Source organism: Vidua macroura, unplaced genomic scaffold (genome assembly GCF_024509145.1).
Source record: "Vidua macroura isolate BioBank_ID:100142 unplaced genomic scaffold, ASM2450914v1 whyUn_scaffold_246, whole genome shotgun sequence".
NCBI classification, from domain to species: Eukaryota; Metazoa; Chordata; class Aves; order Passeriformes; family Viduidae; genus Vidua; species Vidua macroura.
The window spans coordinates 1-19,338 of record NW_026530610.1 but is presented as its reverse complement, the minus strand read 5'-3'; the positions used below and the strand labels follow the sequence as shown (position 1 = coordinate 19,338).

Below are 19,338 nucleotides of genomic sequence, written 5' to 3'. Positions count from 1 at the left end.
TTGAGATAGGATTGATATCAGTGTTTACATTAAGATCAACATCAAAGACATTGAGATTGATATCAAGATCGATATCAGGATCAACATCTTGATATCAAAATTGCAAGATGTATATTGATATTGAGCTACCAATAAAAAGATCAATACCAAGGTTTATATCGAGATCAGCATTAAAGGTTCCAAGATCAAAGTTTGTGTCCAGGCTGATATCAAGATACCCCAGATTGATATAAATATTTTTAAAGTTTTGATATCGAGATATTGAAGATTATATCACTATATTATCAAAGATTGATATCAAGTTATAGAAGATTGATAACATTGAGGATGGGTATCAAGGCACCGTGTCCTCGTTGTCTGCTGCTGTTTTTCCCATTTATTCCAGCTGATCTCCTGATTAATCCCGGGATCCTGTCGGGTTGGGGGAGGGCTCTGGGGACTCCCACGTGACTAAAACAAATACGGATTAATTGATCGGATTAATTGATTAATTGAGTCAGAACAGGGTGGGATTTAAGGTCCCTTCCAACCCAAATGATTCTGAAATGAGCATGGATTTAGAGCACAAAATGTCACCCGTGGCCCTCGCATATCCCTGATAATGGCCCCAAAACGGCCCCAAAACAACCCCAAAACGGCCCCAGTAATTCTGGCTGCTGTGATCCCAACTTCTGCCCCACCTCGGAGCAGGATCCGCCCCTTTTCCCCTGTCTTTTCCCAATCCTTCCACCGAAATCATCCCAAAATTCCACACAGGGGGAAATGAAACCACCAATCCCAGCGGGATTGGGAATGGGAATTCAGTTCGGTTCCGTGGGAAATCCCGTTCCCAACGGAACCTTCCGGAACCCTCCCCGGTTCCGGTGCCGGGGGGCGGGAGTGACGTCCCTGTGGGATTCCAGGGACCACGAAGGCAGAGGACCGGGGAATGCTGCTGAAGACGTTCAACGAGCCGGGCTCCGAGTATTTCATCTTCCTGCTGAGCACGCGGGCCGGCGGGCTGGGCCTCAACCTCCAGTCGGCCGACACCGTCATCATCTTCGACAGCGACTGGAACCCCCACCAGGTAGGGCCAGGAACGACCGGCCCCGAGACGGATCCCTGGAATTGGAGATCGGCCCAAAGATCGGCCTAGAGATGGGGCCGTTGAGGCAGAGGAACGCCCAGACCCCAGTTCGTTGAGCTGAAGATCAACCCAAAATCGTCCGGCCCAAAAAACGACACAAAAAATCAACCCAAAAGCCAACTGGCCGACCCAAAACCCAACTGACCCAAAAAGTGACCCAAAAATCAACCCAAAAGCCAACTGACCGACCCAAAACCCAACTGACCCAAAAAGTGACCCAAAAATCAACCCAAAACCCAACTGACCGACCCAAAACCCAACTGACCAATCCAAAACCCAACTGACCGACCCAAAACCCAACTGACCCAAAAACTGACCCAAAAAGTGACCCAAAAATCAACCCAAAACCCAACTGACCGACCCAAAACCCAACTGACCCAAAAATTGACCCAAAAGCCAACTGACCGACCCAAAAACTGACCCAAAAATCAACCCTAAAGCCAACTGACCGACCCAAAACCCAACCGACCCAAAAACTGACCCAAAAATCAACCCAAAACCCAACTGACCAACCCAAAGAGCAACCCAAAAGCCAACGACCCCAAATCAGCCGACTGACCCAAAACCCAATGAACCAGCCCCAAAACCAGCTGACCCCAAGAGGAGCCACGGGCTCGGAATTCTGTCCTGGAGAGCCACCCCCACATCCCGGTGCTTGCAGCTGGGTTTTCCCTGCGCTGTCTCTGAAGGAAAGAGCACCCCGTGATCCCGTTCTGGAATTCCCAGAATCCTCTGCCATTGCTGAGGGCACGTCCCGTGTCTTTGAGGATAAAAATGGGGTTTTTGGGACCCCTCATCTAAAGCTGCTGCTTCACCTGGTCCTGGTGATCCCGTTACCCAAATTCTCCTAATCCTTGGGGATCCCTGAACTGCTCCTGGTGCATCCCACACCTTTCCCATGGTTTATTTGAGGTTAAAACCAGCTTTTTTTGGCACCTCTTGGCCAGTGTGGCCATTTCCTCCAGGACCTTCACGGTCCCTCCAATCCCATTACCCAAATTCCTGTAATCCTTCGGGATCTTTGGGAGCCCTTGGGGTGCATCCCGTGTTCTCCCCATTAAAAGTGGAGTTTGGTCCTACAGGACCTCCATAATCCCATTCCTGAATCCCTGTGATCCTCGGGGACCCCCTCGGGGCTCACCCCACATCTTCCCTGTGGATTTTGAGGACCAAAGTGGGATTTTTGGCACCCCTCTTGCCACACTTGTCCTGTCCCACGGGACTGGCATGGTCCTGGTGACCCCATTGCCGCATCCCCTGCAGGTTTTGAGGCCAAAACCAGGGATTTTGGCACCCTTTGGCCATCCCATAGTCCTGGTGACCCCATTGCTGGGGTCACAAAAACCCTTTTTTGAGGCCAAAACCAGGGATTTTGGCACCCTTTGGCCATCCCATAGTCCTGGTGACCCCATTGCCACGTCCCAGGCATCCTTGGGAATCCCTGCAGATGTTGGGGACAAAACCAGGGATTTTGGGACCCTTTGGCCATCCCACAGGACAGACACAGCTGTGGTGATCCCATTGCTGCATCCCCATCATCCCTGCAGATTTTGAGGCCAAAACCAGGGATTTTGGGACCCTTTGGCCATCCCACAGGACAGACACAGCTGTGGTGATCCCATTGCTGCATCCCCATCATCCCTGCAGATTTTGAGGCCAAAACCAGGGATTTTGGGACTCTTTGACCATCCCACAGCTCTGGTGATCCCATTGCCACATGCCCATCATCCCTGCAGATTTTGAGGCCAAAACCAGGGATTTTGGCACCCTTTGGCCATCCCATAGTCCCAGTGATCCCATTGCCCCATCCCCATCATCCCTGCAGATTTTGAGGCCAAAACCAGGGATTTTGGCACCCTTTGGCCATCCCATAGTCCTGGTGATCCCATTGCCGCATCCCCATCATCCTTGGGATTCCCAAAACACCCTCAGGCCTCATCCCACATCTCCCCGCACGGATTTTGAGGACAAGAATGGGAATTTTGGCGGCCCAGAGCTATCACCACCCCCTTCCCCCAGGACCTCCAGGCCCAGGACCGGGCCCACCGCATCGGGCAGCAGAACGAGGTCCGCGTGCTCCGGCTCTGCACCGTCAACAGCGTGGAGGAAAAAATCCTGGCAGCAGCCAAATACAAACTCAACGTGGACCAGAAAGTGATCCAGGCCGGGATGTTCGACCAGAAATCCTCCAGCCACGAGCGCCGGGCCTTCCTTCAGGCCATCCTGGAGCACGAGGAGCAGGATGAGGTGAGATCCAGAGCAGGGAGTTTCTGTGGGGAATTTTCGGGGGTCAGAAGCCAAGAGAGAAGTGACCAAAAAAAAAAAAAAAAAAAAAAAAAATTAAAAAAAAAAAAAAAAAAAAAAAATCAACAACAAACCAACCCCAAGAGCAGGGAGCATGGCAGCTTGTTCGGAATTTTTTGGGAAGTAGCGTCGGGGAAAAAAAGGCGCCGGATTGACAGCCCTGGAGACTGAATCCCTGTGTTTATCCACAGAGCAGACAGAGCGCGGGCAGTGGCAGCTTCCCCCACGCTGCCTCCTCCCTGTGCCTGGGCGCTGAGTCGGAGGAAGCACCTCTAAAGGTGAGCGGGGTCGTTCAGTCTCCACTGCCCATTCAATCCTCCCGCCAGCACCGCCCGGCACCGCCGCGCCACAGGCAGGCACCGCCCCGCCAGCAGCTCAGGGACGGCCAGGAGCCAGACAGAAATGGGCTGGGAAGAGGCAGGAGCCAGAGTGCAGCGCTAAACGTCAGCTTGGAAGGGCCTGAGAGTGCCAGGAGTGAGATTGAAATGGCCAGGAGTGAGCTAGGGCTGGGCTGGACATGCCAAAAGTGAGATGGAAGTGGCCAGAAGTGAGATCGAAATGGCCAGAAATGAAAGGGCCAAAAGTGAGATTGAAATGGCCAGAAATGAGATTGAAATGGCCAGAAATGAGATTGAAAGGGCCAGAAATGAGATTGAAAGGGCCAGAAATGAGATTGAAATGGCCAGAAATGAGATTGAAATGGCTTGAAAGGCCCAAAGTGAGATTGAAATGGCCAGAAATGAGATTGAAATGGCCAGAAGTGAGATTGAAATGGCCAAAAGTGAGATTGAAATGGCCAGAAGTGAGATTGAAAGGGCCAGGAATGAGATTGAAATGGCCAGAAGTGAGCTAGGGCTGGGCTGGAAATGCCAAAAGTGAGATGGAAATGGCCAGAAATGAGATTGAAATGGCTTGAAAGGCCCAAAGTGAGATTGAAATGGCCAGAAATGAGATTGAAATGGCCAAAAGTGAGATTGAAATGGTCAGAAATGAGATTGAAAGGGCCTGAAACAGCCAAAAGTGAGATTGAAGTGGCTCGGAAGGGTCAGAAATGAGATTGAAGTGGCTTAAAAGGGAGATTGAAATGGCTTGGAAGGGCCAAATACGAGATTGAAGTGGCCTGAAACAGCCAGAAGTGAGTTAGGACTGGCCTGAAAATGGCAAGTAATGGCCTGAAAGTGCCAGAAATGCGATTTAAATGGCTTGAAATGACCAAAAGTGAGATTGAAATGGCCTGAAAGTGCCAGAAATCAGATTTAAATGGCTTAAAAGGGCCAAATGTGAGATTTAAGCAGCTTGGAAGGGCCAGAAATGAGATTTGAATGGCTTGGAAAGGCCAAAAGTGAGATTGAAAGGGCCTGAGAGTGGCAGAAATGAGATTTAAGTGGCCTGGAACAGCCAAAAAGTGAGTTAGGACTGGGCTGGAAATGCCAAAGATTAAGTGGTAATGGTCTAGAAAAGGCAAAAATTGCTTTAAACCGGCCTGAAAGTGACAAAAATAAGATGAAAGTGGCTTAAAAGGGACCGAACTGGGGGAAAAAAAACAGCCTGAAGACAGCCAGAAATGAGTTAAAACTGGCATGGAAGGGCCAGGAGGGAGTTAAAATGAAACCAAAAGTGCTAAAAATGAGTTAGAACCAGCCTGAAAGCAGCCAAAAATCAGTTAAAATATACCTGAAAATGCCAAAAGGGGGAAAAAAACAGCCTGAAAGTTGGAAAAGAGAGTTAAAACCTGACTGAAAGGGTTGAGGGTGAGGTAAAAATGTCCTGAAAGTGCCAGAAATTAGTTTAAAACAGCCTGAAAGTGCCAAAGGGGAGAGAAACTGGCCCAAATCCAGGCAAAATGAGCTAAAGACAGCACAAGAACAGCCATAAAGGACTTAAAAATGGCCTGAATTGAGCCAAAAACGAGAAGAAACTGCCTGACCCCGAAATGAGCTGAAAACAAAAAGGAATAAAAACTCCTGAGAACGAGAAAACTTTGAATTCACACTGAAACCCCCCGAGATGAACTAAAAACTGCCTAAATCCACCCCGAAAAGAGCGAAAAGTGAGGTGGAACCGCCCAGAGATGAGGGAACAGCACAGGACCGTGGAAGAACGAGCAAAAAATGCTCCAAACTGAGCTAGAACCGCCCTGAAATGAGCTGAAATACCAAAAAAAAAAAAGAGTAAATAGGTGTTTAAACACCCCAAAACGGGGAGAAAACCACAGGAAAGGCTCAAAAACCGAGGAAAACACACTGAAACCACCCAAAAACGAGCGAAATAACCGTTGAAACCATCCAAAAATGAGAAAAAAAACCCCAATGAAACCATCCAAAAATGAGAAAAAAAACCCCAATGAAACCATCCAAAAATGAGAAAAAAAACCCCAATGAAACCATCCAAAAATGAGAGAAAAACCCATTGAAACATCCAAAAATGAGAAAAAAACCCCAATGAAACCAGCCAAAAATGAGAGAAAAACCCATTGAAACCATCCAAAAACGAGAAAAAAAAACCATTGAAACCAGCCAAAAATGAGAAAAAACCCCCAATGAAACCAGCCAAAAACAAGCAAAAAAATCTATTGATAAGAAATAAAAAAACACTGAAACCACACAAAAAACGAGAAAAAAAACCCCAATGAAACCACCCAAAAACAAGCAAAAAAAACTCCATTGAAGCCACCTAAAAAAACCCCATTGAAACCCCCAAAAATGAGCAAAAAAACCCATTGAAACCACCCAAAACTGAGAAAAAATACCATTGAAAACATCCTAAAACCAAATAAAAACCCCATTGAAACCAGCAAAAAATGAGCAAAAAAACCATTGAAACCACCAAAAATGAACAAAAAACCAGTGAAACCACAAAAAAAAAATAACAAAAAAACCAGTGAAACCACAAAAAAATGAACAAAAAACCATTGAAACCACAAAAAAAATGAACAAAAAACCATTGAAACTACCGAAGAATGAACTCAAAAACCGAATGAAACCACCGGAAAATGAACAAAAAACCCCATTGAAACCACCCAAAAACGAGCAAAAGTCTGCTAAAAAAGCCCAAAAATGAGAAAAAAAACCCATTGAAACCACCCAAAAACGAGCAAAAATCTGCTAAAACCCACCCAAAAATGAGCAAAAATCTGGTAAAACCCCCCAAAAATGAGCAAAAATCTGCTAATACCCTCCAAAAATGAGAAAAAATCTGGTAAAACCCACCCAAAAATGAGCAAAAGTCTGCTAATAGCCCCCAAAAACGAGCAAAAATCCGCTAAAAAACCCCAAAAATGAGCAAAAATCTGCTAAAACCCTCCAAAAATGACCAAAAATCAGGTAAAACTCTCCAAAAATGACGAAAAATCAGGTAAAACCCCCCAAAAATGAGGAAAAATCTGCTAAAAACCCCCCAAAATGAGCAAAAAAAAAAAACCCCATTAAAACCCAAAACCGATCAAAACGCGCCTGGAGCGCCCCAAAATCGGGGTCCAAGGCCAGCGGAATTCCAGGGGGGCTCGAGGCCCCCAACCCCGAGGGGGTCCCCGAGCGTCGGGGGGGGTCCCGGGGGCCGCGGCTGAGCCCCCAAATTTGGGTTTTCACAGGAGGAAGACGAGGTCCCCGACGACGAGACGGTGAATCAGATGATCGCCCGGCACGAGGAGGAGTTCGACCTCTTCATGGTGAGGAGGAGGAGGAGGGAGGAAGGGCGGGAGGAGGAGGAGGATGGGAGAGGAGGAAGATCTCCCGAGGAAGAGGAGGAGGAGGAGATGGGGAAGGAGGGAAATGGAGCGGGAGGAAGAGGAGCAGGAGATGAGGAGGAGCAGGAGATGAGGAGGAAGAAGAGCAGGAGATGAGGAAGAGGAGCAGGAGATGAGGAGGAGGAAGGGGAGGAGGAGGAGGAAATGGAGATGGGAGAGGAGGAAGATCTTCTGAGGAAGAGGAGAAGGAGGAGATGGGGAAGGAGGGAAATGGAGCGTGAGGAAGAGGAGCAGATGTGGAGGAAGAGGAGCAGGAGATGAGGAGGAGGAAGAGGAAGGGGAGGAGGAGGAGAAGAGGAAGATCTCACAAGGAGGAAGAAGGATGGAGGAGGAGGAGATGGGGAAGGAGGGAGATGGAGTGGGAGGATGAGGAGGAAGAGGAGCAGCAGATGAGGAAGAGGAGCAGGAGATGAGGAGGAAGAGGAACAGGAGATGAGGAGGAAGAGGAGCAGGAGATGAGGATCTTGGGAGGAGGAAGAGGAAGGAGAGGAGAAGAGGAAGATCTCGCAAGGAGGAGGAGGAGGGGGGAGATCTCACAAGGAGGAAGAAAAGGGGGGAGGAAGCAGAGAGAGACGAGGAGAGGAAGATCCCCTGAGGAGGAGGAGGAGGAGGAGGAGGAGTAGCAAGAGGGCTTTGGGGTCTCCATGAGGGAGGAAGAGGAGAAGGGAGGAAGAGAAGGGTGAGGAACTGAGGTGTCCGTGAGCAGGAGAGGAGGAGGAGGAGGAGGATGAAGGAGGTAGAGGATGAGCTCAGGAGCCCCCGGAAAGGAGGAGGAGGAGGAGGAGGAGGAGGCACGGCCGGGAGTGTGGAAAAAGCCGTTTTCCCCACCCAAAATTCCCGCAGCCCAGGGGATGAAGAGGGGGATGAAGAGCGAGAGCTCATCCTGGTGCAGGAGCCTCAGTTCTCAGTGTGGGGAACCCCGCAGGGATCCCAAATCCCCTCAAAATCCCCCTTTGGGTCCACCCCAAACCCCAATCCCACCTCAGGTGGCCCCATCCCCCCTCAGGTGGCCCCAGCCCCCCTCAGGTGGCCCCAGTCCCCATCCCAAATCCTGATCACACCTCAGGTGGCCCCGATCCCCTCAAAGGATCCATCCCAAACCCCAGTCCCACCTCAGGTGGCCCCGACCCCCCCTCAGGTGGCCCCAGTCCCCATCCCAAATCCTGATCACACCTCAGGTGGCCCCAGCCCCCCTCAGGTGGCCCCGACCCCACCTCAGAAGATCCATCCCAAAGCCCAATCCCACCTCAGGTGGCCCCGATCCCCTCCAAGGATCCATCCAAAAGCCCAGTCCCCCCTCAGGTGGCCCCAGCCCCCCTCAGGTGGCCCCGACCCCCCCTCAGGTGGCCCCAGCCCCCCTCAGGTGGCCCCGACCCCCCCTCAGGTGGCCCCAGCCCCCCCTCAGGTGGCCCTGACCCCCCTCAGGTGACCCCAGTCCCACCTCAGGTGGCCCCAGCCCCCCTCAGGTGGCCCCAGTCCCACCTCAGGTGGCCCCAGCCCCCCTCAGGTGGCCCTGACCCCCCTCAGGTGGCCCCAGTCCCCATCCCAAATCCTGATCACACCTCAGGTGGCCCCGATCCCCTCAAAGGATCCATCCCAAAGCCCAGTCCTACCTCAGGTGGCCCCAGCCCCCCTCAGGTAGCCCCAGCCCCCCTCAGGTAGCCCCAGCCCCCCCTCAGGTGGCCCCAGCCCAGCCCCCCTGACCCCCTGGGCCCCGGCAGCGCATGGACCTGGACCGGCGGCGGGAGGAGGCGCGGAACCCCAAGCGGAAGCCGCGGCTGATGGAGGAGGACGAGCTCCCGTCGTGGATCCTCAAGGACGACGCCGAGGTGGAGCGGCTCACCTGCGAGGAGGAGGAGGAGAAGATGTTCGGGCGCGGCTCGCGGCACCGCAAGGAGGTGGATTACAGCGACTCCCTGACGGAAAAGCAGTGGCTCAAGGTAGGCACCGGGGGATGCACCCAAATCCCAAAGGATCCCCAATCCCAAGGATCCCAAATCCCAAAGATCCCCAATCCCAAGGATCCCAAATCCCAAGGATCCCAATTCCCTGTAGCTCCCCAATCCCAAGGATCCCAAATCCCAAGGATCCCAAATCCCTGTAGCTCCCCAATCCCTGCGGATCCCAAATCCCTGTAGCTCCCCAGTCCCTGTAGATCCCCAATCCCAAGGATCCCAAGGACCCCCCCACCCCAAGGCCCCCATTTCCTGTGGACCCCAATCCCAAGTCCCTGTGGATCCTGTCCCAGTGGATCCCAAATCCTTGTGGATCTCCATCCCTGCGGATCCCCGTCCCCATGAACCCCAATCCCCATGAACCCCAATCCCCATGGCCCCCCAATCCCCATGGCCCCCCATCCCCGTGGCCCCCAATCCCCATGAACCCCAATCCCCGTGGCCCCCACCGCGGCCCCCAATCCCCGCGGCCCCCAATCCCCGTGGCCCCCCGTCCCCATAGCCCCCAATCCCCATGGCCCCCAATCCCTGTGGCCCCCAATCCCCATGGCCCCCCATCCCCATGGCCCCCTGTCCCCGTGGCCCCCAATCCCCATGGCCCCCAATCCCCATGGCCCCCAATCCCTGTGGCCCCCAATCCCCATGGCCCCCCATCCCCATGGCCCCCAATCCCCGTGGCCCCCCGTCCCCGCTGCCCCCCGTCCCCGCGGCCCCCCGTCCCCGCGGCCCCCCAGCCCGAGCCCCGCCGCGGCTGCCCCCGCAGGCCATCGAGGAGGGCACGCTGGAGGAGATCGAGGAGGAGGTGCGGCAGAAGAAATCCTCGCGGAAGCGGAAGCGCGAGCCCGAGGGCCCCGCGGGGCCGCCCCCGAGCGCGCGGGGCCGCGACAAGGACGAGGAGAGCCGCAAGCAGAAGAAACGGGGGCGCCCCCCGGCCGAGAAGCTGTCCCCAAACCCGCCCCCCCTGACCCGCAAGATGCGCAAGATCGTCGACGCCGTCATCAAGTACAAGGACAGGTGAGGTGGGCGCGGCTGGTCCTGGGGGTCCTGGGGGATCCTGGGGGTCCTGGGGGGTTCCTGAGGGGTCCTGGGGGGTTCCAGGTGGTCCTGGGGGTCCTGGGGGGATCCAGGGGGGATCCAGGTGGGTCCTGGGGGGTCCTGGGAGTCCTGGGGGTCCTGGGGGATCCAGGTGGTCCTGGGGGTCCTGGGGGTCCTGGGGGGGTCCTGGGGGGTCCTGGGGGGTCCTGGGGGGTCCTGGGGGGTTCCTGGGGGGTTCCTGGTGGTCCTGGGGGGTCCTGGGGGTCCTGGGGGGATGATGAGGATGAGGATGAGGGGATGATGGGGATGATGAGGATGAGAGGATGATGATGATGAGGATGAGGGGATGATGAGGATGAGGATGATGATGAGGGGATGATGATGATGAGGATGAGGATGATGATGAGGATGAGGGGATGATGACAATGAGGATGAGGATGAGGATGAGGATGAAGATGATGAGGGGATGACAAGGATGATGAGGATGAGGATGATGATGAGGATGAGGGGATGATGAGGATGAGGGGATGATGAGGATGAGGATGAGGATGATGATGAGGATGAGGACGAGGCAGGCCGCCCCTCACGCCCTTTTCCCCCCCGCAGCAGCAGCGGGCGGCAGCTGAGCGAGGTTTTCATCCAGCTCCCGTCCCGCAAGGAGCTCCCGGAGTACTACGAGCTCATCCGCAAACCCGTGGACTTCAAGAAGATCAAGGTAACACCGGGACCCACCGGGATCCTCCGGGACCCACCGGGATCCTCCGGGACCCGCTGGGATCTGCCGGGATCCACCCCGGGGCTCCCCCCTGATCCCCGTTCCCGCCGCCAGGAGCGGATCCGCAACCACAAGTACCGGAGCCTCAACGACCTGGAGAAGGACGTGATGCTGCTGTGCCAGAACGCGCAGACCTTCAACCTCGAGGGGTCCCTGGTACGGGGAGCCGGGCAGGAGCCCCGGCTGCGAGGGGCTGGGATGGGCTGGGACCTGGGAATGGCCTGGGATGGGATGGGATGGGATGGGATGGGATGGGATGGGATGGGCTGGGATGGGCTGGGATGGGATGGGATGGGATGGGTTGGGATGGCACCTGGGAATGGCCTGGAGTGGCCTGGAATGGCCTGAAATGGGCTGGGATGGGCTGGAATGGCTTGGGACGGCACCTGGGAATGGCCAGGAACAGTCTGGAATGGCTTGGGATGGCCTGGAGTGACCAGGGATGGCCAGGGATGACCAGGAGTGCCCGGGAGTGACCAGGGGTGACCGGGAGTGACCGGAACTCCCCGTTCCCCCAGATCTACGAGGATTCCATCGTGCTCCAGTCCGTGTTCACCAGCGTCCGGCAGAAGGTGGAGAAGGAGGAGGAGAGCGACGGAGAGGAGAGCGAGGAGGAGGAGGAGGGAGAGGAGGAAGGATCCGAGTCCGAGGGTGGGCCTTGGGATCCATGGGATCCGTGGGATGGGATCAGTGGGATCAGTGGGATGGGATTAATTGGATCAGTGGGATCAGTGGGATCAATGGGATGGGATCAGTGGGATGAATGAGATCAATGGGATGGGATCAATGAGATCGAGGGGATCGATGTGATGTGGGATCGGGATGGGATCAGGAGGGAGGGGTGGAGGCTCAGGATCATTCGGAGGCTCTGGATCCCCCAGCCCGCTCGGTGAAGGTGAAGATCCGCCTGGGCCGCAAGGAGAAGGTTCCGGAACGCGGGAAGGGCCGGCGCCGGGGGGGGCGGGGGGGGCGCCCCAAACCCCTCCTGAGCGACGACGAGAGCGAGGACGAGCAGGAGGAGGTGAGGGGGCCTGGAGGGAGCCTGGATCCCGCAAGAGATCCCAAAGCCAGGGAGCGACCCCCATCCTTCACCCGCACCCCGGATCCTGGGCTGAACCCCCAAAGCCAGGAGTGACCCCAAATCCTGGCAGTGACCCCAAATCCCAGATCCTGGCAGTGATCCCAAATCCTGGCAGTGACCCCAAATCCTGGCAGTGATCCCAAATCCTGGCAGTGACCCAAAATCCTGGCAGTGACCCAAAATCCCAAATCCTGGCAGTGACCCCAAATCCTGGCAGTGACCCCAATCCTTCACCTGCACCCTGAATCCTGGGCTGAACCCCAAATCCCATCCTGAACCCCCCAAATCCCGACCCCCAAATCCTGACCCCTTTTCCCCTTCCTTTGTTCCAGGATCGCTCCGGCAGCGGCACCGAGGACGACTGACCCCAACATTCCACGGCTCCCGAACTCTGCGAACCCCCAAACCCCCCGTGTGCCCCCCAAATCCCCCCGTTCTGCCCCGTAGCTCCGACGGCAGCGACGCCGGAATTCCCAAAAATCCTGAAAATCCCCAAAAAACCAAGAAGCCCCACGCCCAACCTCGCCCGTATTTATACCAGAGCCGGCGCTGCCGCCGCCTCCGGCGCTCCTGGATCACCCCAGGGGGCCCCGAGTTGTCCTGGATGGTCCGGCTGGGCTTATCCCGGGTTCTTCCAGATGGTTCCAGGCTGTCCCTGCTCGTCCCAGATCCAGATTGTCCCAAATTCGGACGGTCCTGGACAGTCCAGAGCGATCCAGACCATCCTGGGTGGTCCTAAATCCTCCTGGATCATCCTAAATCCATTCTGGATGGTCTTAAATCCACCCTGGATCATCCTAAATCCAACCTGGGTGGTCCTAAATCCACTCTGGATCATCCTAAATCCACTCTGGATCATCCTGAATCCATCCTTGGTGGTCCTAATTCCTCCTGGATCATCCTAAATCCATTCTGGATGGTCTTAAATCCACCCTGGATCATCCTAAATCCAACCTGGGTGGTCCTAAATCCACTCTGGATCGTCCTGAATCCATCCTTGGTGGTCCTAATTCCTCCTGGATCAGCCTAAATCCATCCTGGATCAACCAAAATCCATCCTGGATCATCCTAAATCCATCCTGGGTGGTCCTAAATCCACTCTGGATCATCCTAAATCCATTCTGGATAAACCTAAATCCACTCTGGATCATCCTGAATCCATCCTGGGTGGTCCTAATTCCTCCTGGATCAGCCTAAATCCATCCTGGATCAGCCTAAATCCATCCTGGGTGGTCCTAAATCCATCCTGGATCAACCAAAATCCACCCTGGGTCATCCTAAATCCATCCTGGACCAGCTGAGCTCAGCTTTGGATTGTCCTGGATCATCTCACCCGCCCCGAGTGTCCCAGCCTGGATCAGCCCGGGTGGTCCCAGCTTGTCCCGGACCATCTCCCACCCCCGGGATCCTCCCGACCCCTCCCCCGGCGCTGTCGCTGTCCCTGGATTCCCAGCAGTCGATAATTAATTAATAAATTAATCCAACGGGAGCCGAGTCGTCTCCGGGGGGGCTGGGGGGCGATTTGGGGTTCAAGAGGGGTTTTTGGGGTGACTCTGGGGATTTTGGGGCTCCCTGGGGGTTTGGGGTTCCAGAGGGGTCTTTGGGGGTGTTTTTGGGGTCACTCTGGGGATTTGGGGTGACCTCGGGGGGGGATTTGGGGCTCCAGAGGAGATTTTGGGGTCGCTCTGGAGTTTTGGGGCTCCCTGGGAATGGAAAATGGGGAAAATGGAGCCCCTTTCTCCCTCCCGCTTTTCCTCCCTTTTCCCGGATTTCTCTCCTTCCCGCTCTTCCCTCCCGGGGTTCCGGTCCCCGCTCCGGTGTCCGCGTGTCCCCCGGTCCCGCCTGTCCGTCCGTCCGTCCGTCCGCTTTTCCCGCCCCTCATTCCCGGTTTTCCCGCCCCTCCCTCCCCTTTTTGAACGCCCCGAGCTCCTCCCCCCGCCCGTTAAATGGGGCCCGACGGGACCCGCGGCCACGGGAACGCCGGAGGGAGCGGCACCGGCAGCGACCGGGACCGGGATCGGCACCGAGATCAGCACCGGGATCGGGATCGGCAGCGACCGGGATCGGCACCGAGATCAGCACCGGGACCGGGATCGGGATCGGCACCGGCAGCGACCGGGACCGGGATCGGGACCGAGATCAGCACCGGGACCGGGATCGGGATCGGCACCGGGACCCGCCGGAGCTCCCGGATCCCTCCGAGCGCCGGCTCCGCTCCCGGTGAGCTCCGGGACACGAACCGCGCTTGGAAATCCGGGACAGAGCCCGGGACCAGCGGGAAGGAACCGGGAAAGGCCGGGATGGGACCCGGCAGCGCCGGGAGAAGAGCGGGACCGGCCGCGCGCGGCTCCGGGACCGGCGGGAGCGGCTCCGGGACCGGCGGGATCCTCCTGCTCCTCCTGGAGCGGCGGCGGCGACACCGAGCACAGGTGAGGGGGGGAGGGGCCCAGGGGGGATTTTGGGGGGTCCGCGAGGGGGTGGGGACCCCCCCCACACACCCCCGGACCCACGTGGGGGCGGGGAGGGCACCGGGAATCCCGGGAAGGGGGGAAGGGAACCGGAGGGGGGGGGAGGGGGGCGGTTTTGGGGGTCCCCCGTGACCCCACCCAGGACCCCCCAAAATCCCCCCGGGACCCCCCAAAATCCCCCCAAATCCCCCCCAGGACCCCCAGAATCCCCCCCAGGACTCCCGGCACCCCCAAAATCCCACCCGGGACCCCCGGGACCCCCCAAAATCCCCCCCGGGACCCCCAAATCCCCCCCCAGGACCCCCCCACGTGTCGCCGCCCCGCCCCACCGGTTGGGAGGCCCCGCCCACTCAGCCCCACCCTTTCCGGGCAGAGCCAATCAGCGCGCGCGGCCCGCCCCGCCCCGCGGCGGACGCGGCTCCCATTGGCTGAGGCCAGACTGGCCACCCGCGGGGGCGGGGCCTGCTGCAGCCAATCAGAGCGCGGCGCGCGGGGAGGGCGCGCCCCGGGTGGGGCCGGGAGGGGAGGGGGAAAAGCCGGGAAAAAAAAAAACCAAAAACGAGGGGAAAAAACCCCAAAAACGAGGGGAAAAACCCCAAAAACGAGGGGATAAACCCCAAAAATGGGAGCGGGAGCCCCAGAAAGGGGAGGGGGACCCGAAACTTGGGATTAAAGGTGGCCAAAAATGGGAGCGGAACGGCCCCAAAAGTTGGGGTCAAACTCCAAAATTCGCTCGGAAGTTCCAAAGTTGGAGCGGAACCCCCGAAATGGGGAAAAACCCACCCAGAATGGGGATGAAACCCCCAAAAATGGGGATGAAACCCCAAAAAATGGGGATGAAACCCCTCAAAATGGGACCGGGACCCCCAAAACAGGCGGAGTTTAGGGGTCCCCGGGGATATTTTGAATTTCGGGGTGAATTTTGGAATTTTGGGGTGAATTTGGGGGTTTCCCAGGGGATATTCTGATTTTTGGGTGGAAAATTTGAGGTTTCTCGGGTGATTTTTGGGGTTTCCCGGGGGATATTTGGAATTTCGGGGTGAATTTTTGGGTTTTCTCGGGGATATTTTGATTTTTGGGGTTTTTCCAGGTAAATGTTTGGGATTTCCCGGGGATTTTGTTTTTATTTTTGGGGTTCATTTTGGGGATTCCCGGGTGAGTTTTGAGATTTTCCCGGGGATGTTTTGATTTTTGGGGTGAATTTTGGGGTTTCCCGGGTGATTTTTGGGATTTTCCCGGGGATGTTTTGATTTTTGGGGTGAATTTTGGGTTTCCCGGGTGAATTTTGGGATTTTCCCGGGGATGTTTTGATTTTTGGGGTGAATTTTGGGGTTTCCCGGGTGATTTTTGGATTTTCCCGGGGATGTTTTGATTTTTGGGTGAATTTTGGGGTTTCCCGGGTGAATTTTTGGGATTTTCCCGGGGATGTTTTTGATTTTTGGGGTGAATTTTGGGGTTTCCCGGGTGAATTTTGGGATCTCCCGGGGATATTTTGATTCCCGCTCCGTTTTTGGGGCTCCCTGACCCCGATTTTTCCCCCCCCAGGACCCTCCCCCGTGCCCCCAGGACCATCTCCTGTGCGGCGACGGCTCGTGCCTGTCGCGACATTTCGCCTGCGACGGCGATCGCGATTGTCCCGACGGGCGGGACGAGCTGGGCTGCGCCCCTCCCCCCTCGGCGCCGCCCTCCCCTCCCCCCCCCTGCCCCCCTCCTCGTTCCGCTGTCGCGACGGGAGCTGCATCCCGCGCCTCTGGAGCTGCGACGGCGATCGCGACTGTCGCGACGGGGAGGATGAGGGGGAGGGGCTGTGCGGGCCCCCCCGGCCCCCCCGCGCCTGCCCCCCCCCTGCAGTTCTCCTGCGGGTCCGGCGAGTGCCTCACCCGGAGGTGGCGCTGCGACGGGACCCCCGACTGTCGCGATAGTTCCGATGAGGAGGGGTGCGGTGAGCGCGATAGGAGGCACTGGGGGGCACTGGGAGGGGTTTGGGGGGCACTGGGATGGACTGGGACGGACTGGGATGAACTGGGACGGACTGGGAGCGGTCGCTCCCCCCGTGACCCCGCCCCCTCCCCAGTGACCCCGCCCCCTCCCCCGCAGCCCCGCCCCCGCCGTGCCCCCCCGGGCAGCTCCTCTGTCGCGACAGGCGCTGCATCCCGCGGCGCGCGCCTGCGACGGGACCCCCGACTGTCGCGACGGGGACGACGAGGAGGCGTGTCCCGATGGTGAGGGGGAGGGGCGGGGGGTTTTGGGGGGATTTGGGGGGGCCCGGGGGCGTGGTTGGGGGGGGTTGGGGGAGTTTTGGGGTTTTTAGGCCGTTTTTGGGGTGGTTTGGGGGTTTCGGGGAGGTTTGGGGTGTTTGGGGGGTTTTAGGGGAGTTTTGGGGGAGTTTTTGGGGAGGTCTTGGGGGGATGTTTTGGGGGAGTTTTGGGGTGGTTTTAGGGGAGTTTTGGGGTGGTTTTGGGGTGTTTTTGGGGGAGTTTTGGGGGTCTCTCGGTCCGTGACCCCTCTCCCCTCGCCCCCCAGCCCCGTCGTGCCCCCCCCCCGCACCGGTTCCGCTGCCGCTCGGGGGAGTGTATCGCGATAGCGCAGGTCTGCGATGGGCGGCGCCACTGTCGCGACTGGTCCGACGAGCCGCTCAAGGAGTGCGGTGAGGAGGGGCCCCAAAAAAAACCCCCAAAACCGCCCGAACCCCCCCCAAATCCCACCCCCAAACCCTCCCCAAAAACCCTCCTAAATCCCCCCCCCCCAAAAATCCCAAAACCGCCCCAAAACCTGCCCGAAATCCCCCTAAAAACTGCCCCAAAACCCCCCCAAAAAAACCCCCAAATTCTCCCCCAAACCTCCCCAAGTTCCCCCAAAATCCCCAAAACCCCTCAGATCATCCCAAAAAAAACCCTAAAAAAACCCCCAAAACTTCCCCTTTTCCCCCGTCTTCTCCTCCCCGGATTTTGGGGTCTCAGTCCCTTTTGGGGTGGGGATTTTGGGGATTGGGGAGTTTGGGCTTTTGGGGATTTTGGGGTTTTTGGGATTTGGGGTTGGGATTTTGGGGATTTGGGATTTTGGGGATTTTGGGTTGGGCTTTTGGGGATTGGGAATTTTGGGGATTTTGGGGATTTTGGGATTGGGGATTTTGGGATTTGGGGTTGGGGTTTGGGTTTTGGGGTCGGGATTTTGGGGATTTGGGATTTGGGGATTGGGATTTGGGGTTGGGATTTTGGGGATTTTGGGGATTTGGGATTTGGGTTGGGCTTTGGGGATTGGGAATTTTGGGGATTTTGGGATTGGGGATTTTGGGATTGGGGTTTGGGGTTTTGGGGTCGGGATTTTGGGGATTTGGGATTTGGGGATTGGGATTTGGGGTTGGGATTTTGGGGATTTGGGATTTTGGGATTTTGGGTTGGGCTTTTGGGATTGGGAATTTTTGGGGATTTTGGGGATTTTGGGATTGGGGATTTTGGGATTTGGGGTTAGGGGGTTTGGGGTTTTGGGGTCGGGATTTTGGGGATTTGGGATTTGGGGATTGGGATTTGGGGTTGGGATTTTGGGGATTTTGGGGATTTTGGGATTTGGGGTTGGGCTTTTGGGGATTGGGGATTTTGGGTATTTTGGGATTGGGGTTTGGGGTTTTGGGGTTGGGATTTTGGGGATTTTGGGGATTTGGATTTGGGATTTGGGGTTTCCTGACGCCCCCGTCCCCCAGGGGTGAACGAGTGCCTGGCGGGGGCCGGGGGCTGCTCCCACGGCTGCCGGGACCTGCGGCTGGGCCACGAGTGCCTGTGCCCGCCCGGGCTGGGGCTGGAGCCCGACAACCGCACGTGCCACGGTGGGTGAGGGGGCCCGGCCAGCGCCCCAAAAACTGCAGGAAAATACCCCAAACTGCAGGAAAATACCCCAAACTGCACCAAAATACCCCAAACTGCACCAAAATCCCCCAAAACTGCACCAAAATACCCCAAAAAACTGCAGGAAAATACCCCAAAACTGCAGGAAAATACCCCAAAAACTGCACCAAAATACCCCAAAACTGCAGGAAAATACCCCAAACTGCACCAAAATCCCCTGAAACTGCACCAAAATACCCCAAACTGCAGGAAAATACCCCAAACTGCAGGAAAATACCCCCAAACTGCACCAAAATACCCAAACTGCAGGAAAATACCCCAAAACCTGCACCAAAATATCCCAAAAACTGCACCAAAATACCCCAAAACTGCAGGAAAATACCCCAAAAACTGCAGGAAAATACCCCAAACTGCACCAAAATACCCCAAACTGCACAAAAGTACCCCAAACTGCACGAAAATACCCCGAAATCTCCTTAAAACCAGCCAGAAACACCCCAAATAGCCCAAAATACCCCAAAATAGAACAAAAATTACCCCAAAATATCCCAAAATATCTGCATAAAACCAGCCAGAAATACCCCAAAATGCCCTGAAATGTCCTAGAATAACCCCAAATACTCCAAAATACCCCAAAATCCCCCAAAATAGGGGGAAATATGGGATTTTGGGTGACTTTGGGGTGATTTCGTTGGATTTTGGGGGATTTGTTGGATTTCGGAGGGCTTTTGGTGATTTTCGGGGTTTTTTGTGGGATTTTGGGTTATTTTGTCAGATATTCAGGTGATTTTGATTTTGTCTGATTTTGTGGTAATTTTGGGTGATTTCGAGGCGATTTTGTCTGGTTTTGTCTGATTTTGGGGTAATTTAGGGGTATTTTTGCTGATTTTTGGGGGATTTGGGTGGTTTTGTCTGATTTTGGGTTATTTTATCTGATTTCTTTCTGATTTTGGGGTGATTTGGGGTTGTCTGATTTTGGGATGGTTTTTTCTGATTTTGGGGTGATG

The 19,338-nt window shown here is 55.9% G+C and overlaps 2 protein-coding genes across 8 annotated transcripts in view; both read left to right on the top strand.

The window, feature by feature from the left end:
- The window catches only part of SMARCA4 (SWI/SNF related, matrix associated, actin dependent regulator of chromatin, subfamily a, member 4), a 35,207-nt gene extending 22,729 nt beyond the window's left edge, over positions 1-12,478 (top strand). For 3 of the 7 annotated variants that reach the window (XM_053969567.1, XM_053969568.1, XM_053969565.1), the window contains exons 26-36: positions 903-1,066; positions 3,146-3,373; positions 3,622-3,708; positions 7,020-7,097; positions 8,897-9,115; positions 9,894-10,144; positions 10,772-10,880; positions 10,995-11,096; positions 11,459-11,591; positions 11,822-11,961; positions 12,354-12,478. In XM_053969567.1, the coding sequence (XP_053825542.1) occupies positions 903-1,066; positions 3,146-3,373; positions 3,622-3,708; positions 7,020-7,097; positions 8,897-9,115; positions 9,894-10,144; positions 10,772-10,880; positions 10,995-11,096; positions 11,459-11,591; positions 11,822-11,961; positions 12,354-12,386 (1,544 nt within the window). In that variant the 3' untranslated portion in view covers positions 12,387-12,478. The remainder of the gene's footprint in view (positions 1-902; positions 1,067-3,145; positions 3,374-3,621; positions 3,709-7,019; positions 7,098-8,896; positions 9,116-9,893; positions 10,145-10,771; positions 10,881-10,994; positions 11,097-11,458; positions 11,592-11,821; positions 11,962-12,353) is intronic. The other 4 variants (XM_053969571.1, XM_053969569.1, XM_053969566.1 and 1 more) reach the window with 3 other exon arrangements.
- Positions 12,479-13,967: 1,489 nt separating this feature from the next.
- Positions 13,968-18,312, top strand: LOC128802998 (very low-density lipoprotein receptor-like; the record flags this gene model as incomplete). The annotated part of the gene is made up of 5 exons (XM_053969564.1): positions 13,968-14,450; positions 16,035-16,431; positions 16,587-16,711; positions 17,013-17,136; positions 18,190-18,312. Coding segments are annotated over exons 1-5 (1,252 nt in total), but the record flags the coding sequence as incomplete, so codon positions are not given.
- Between the last annotated feature and the right edge of the window lie 1,026 nt (positions 18,313-19,338).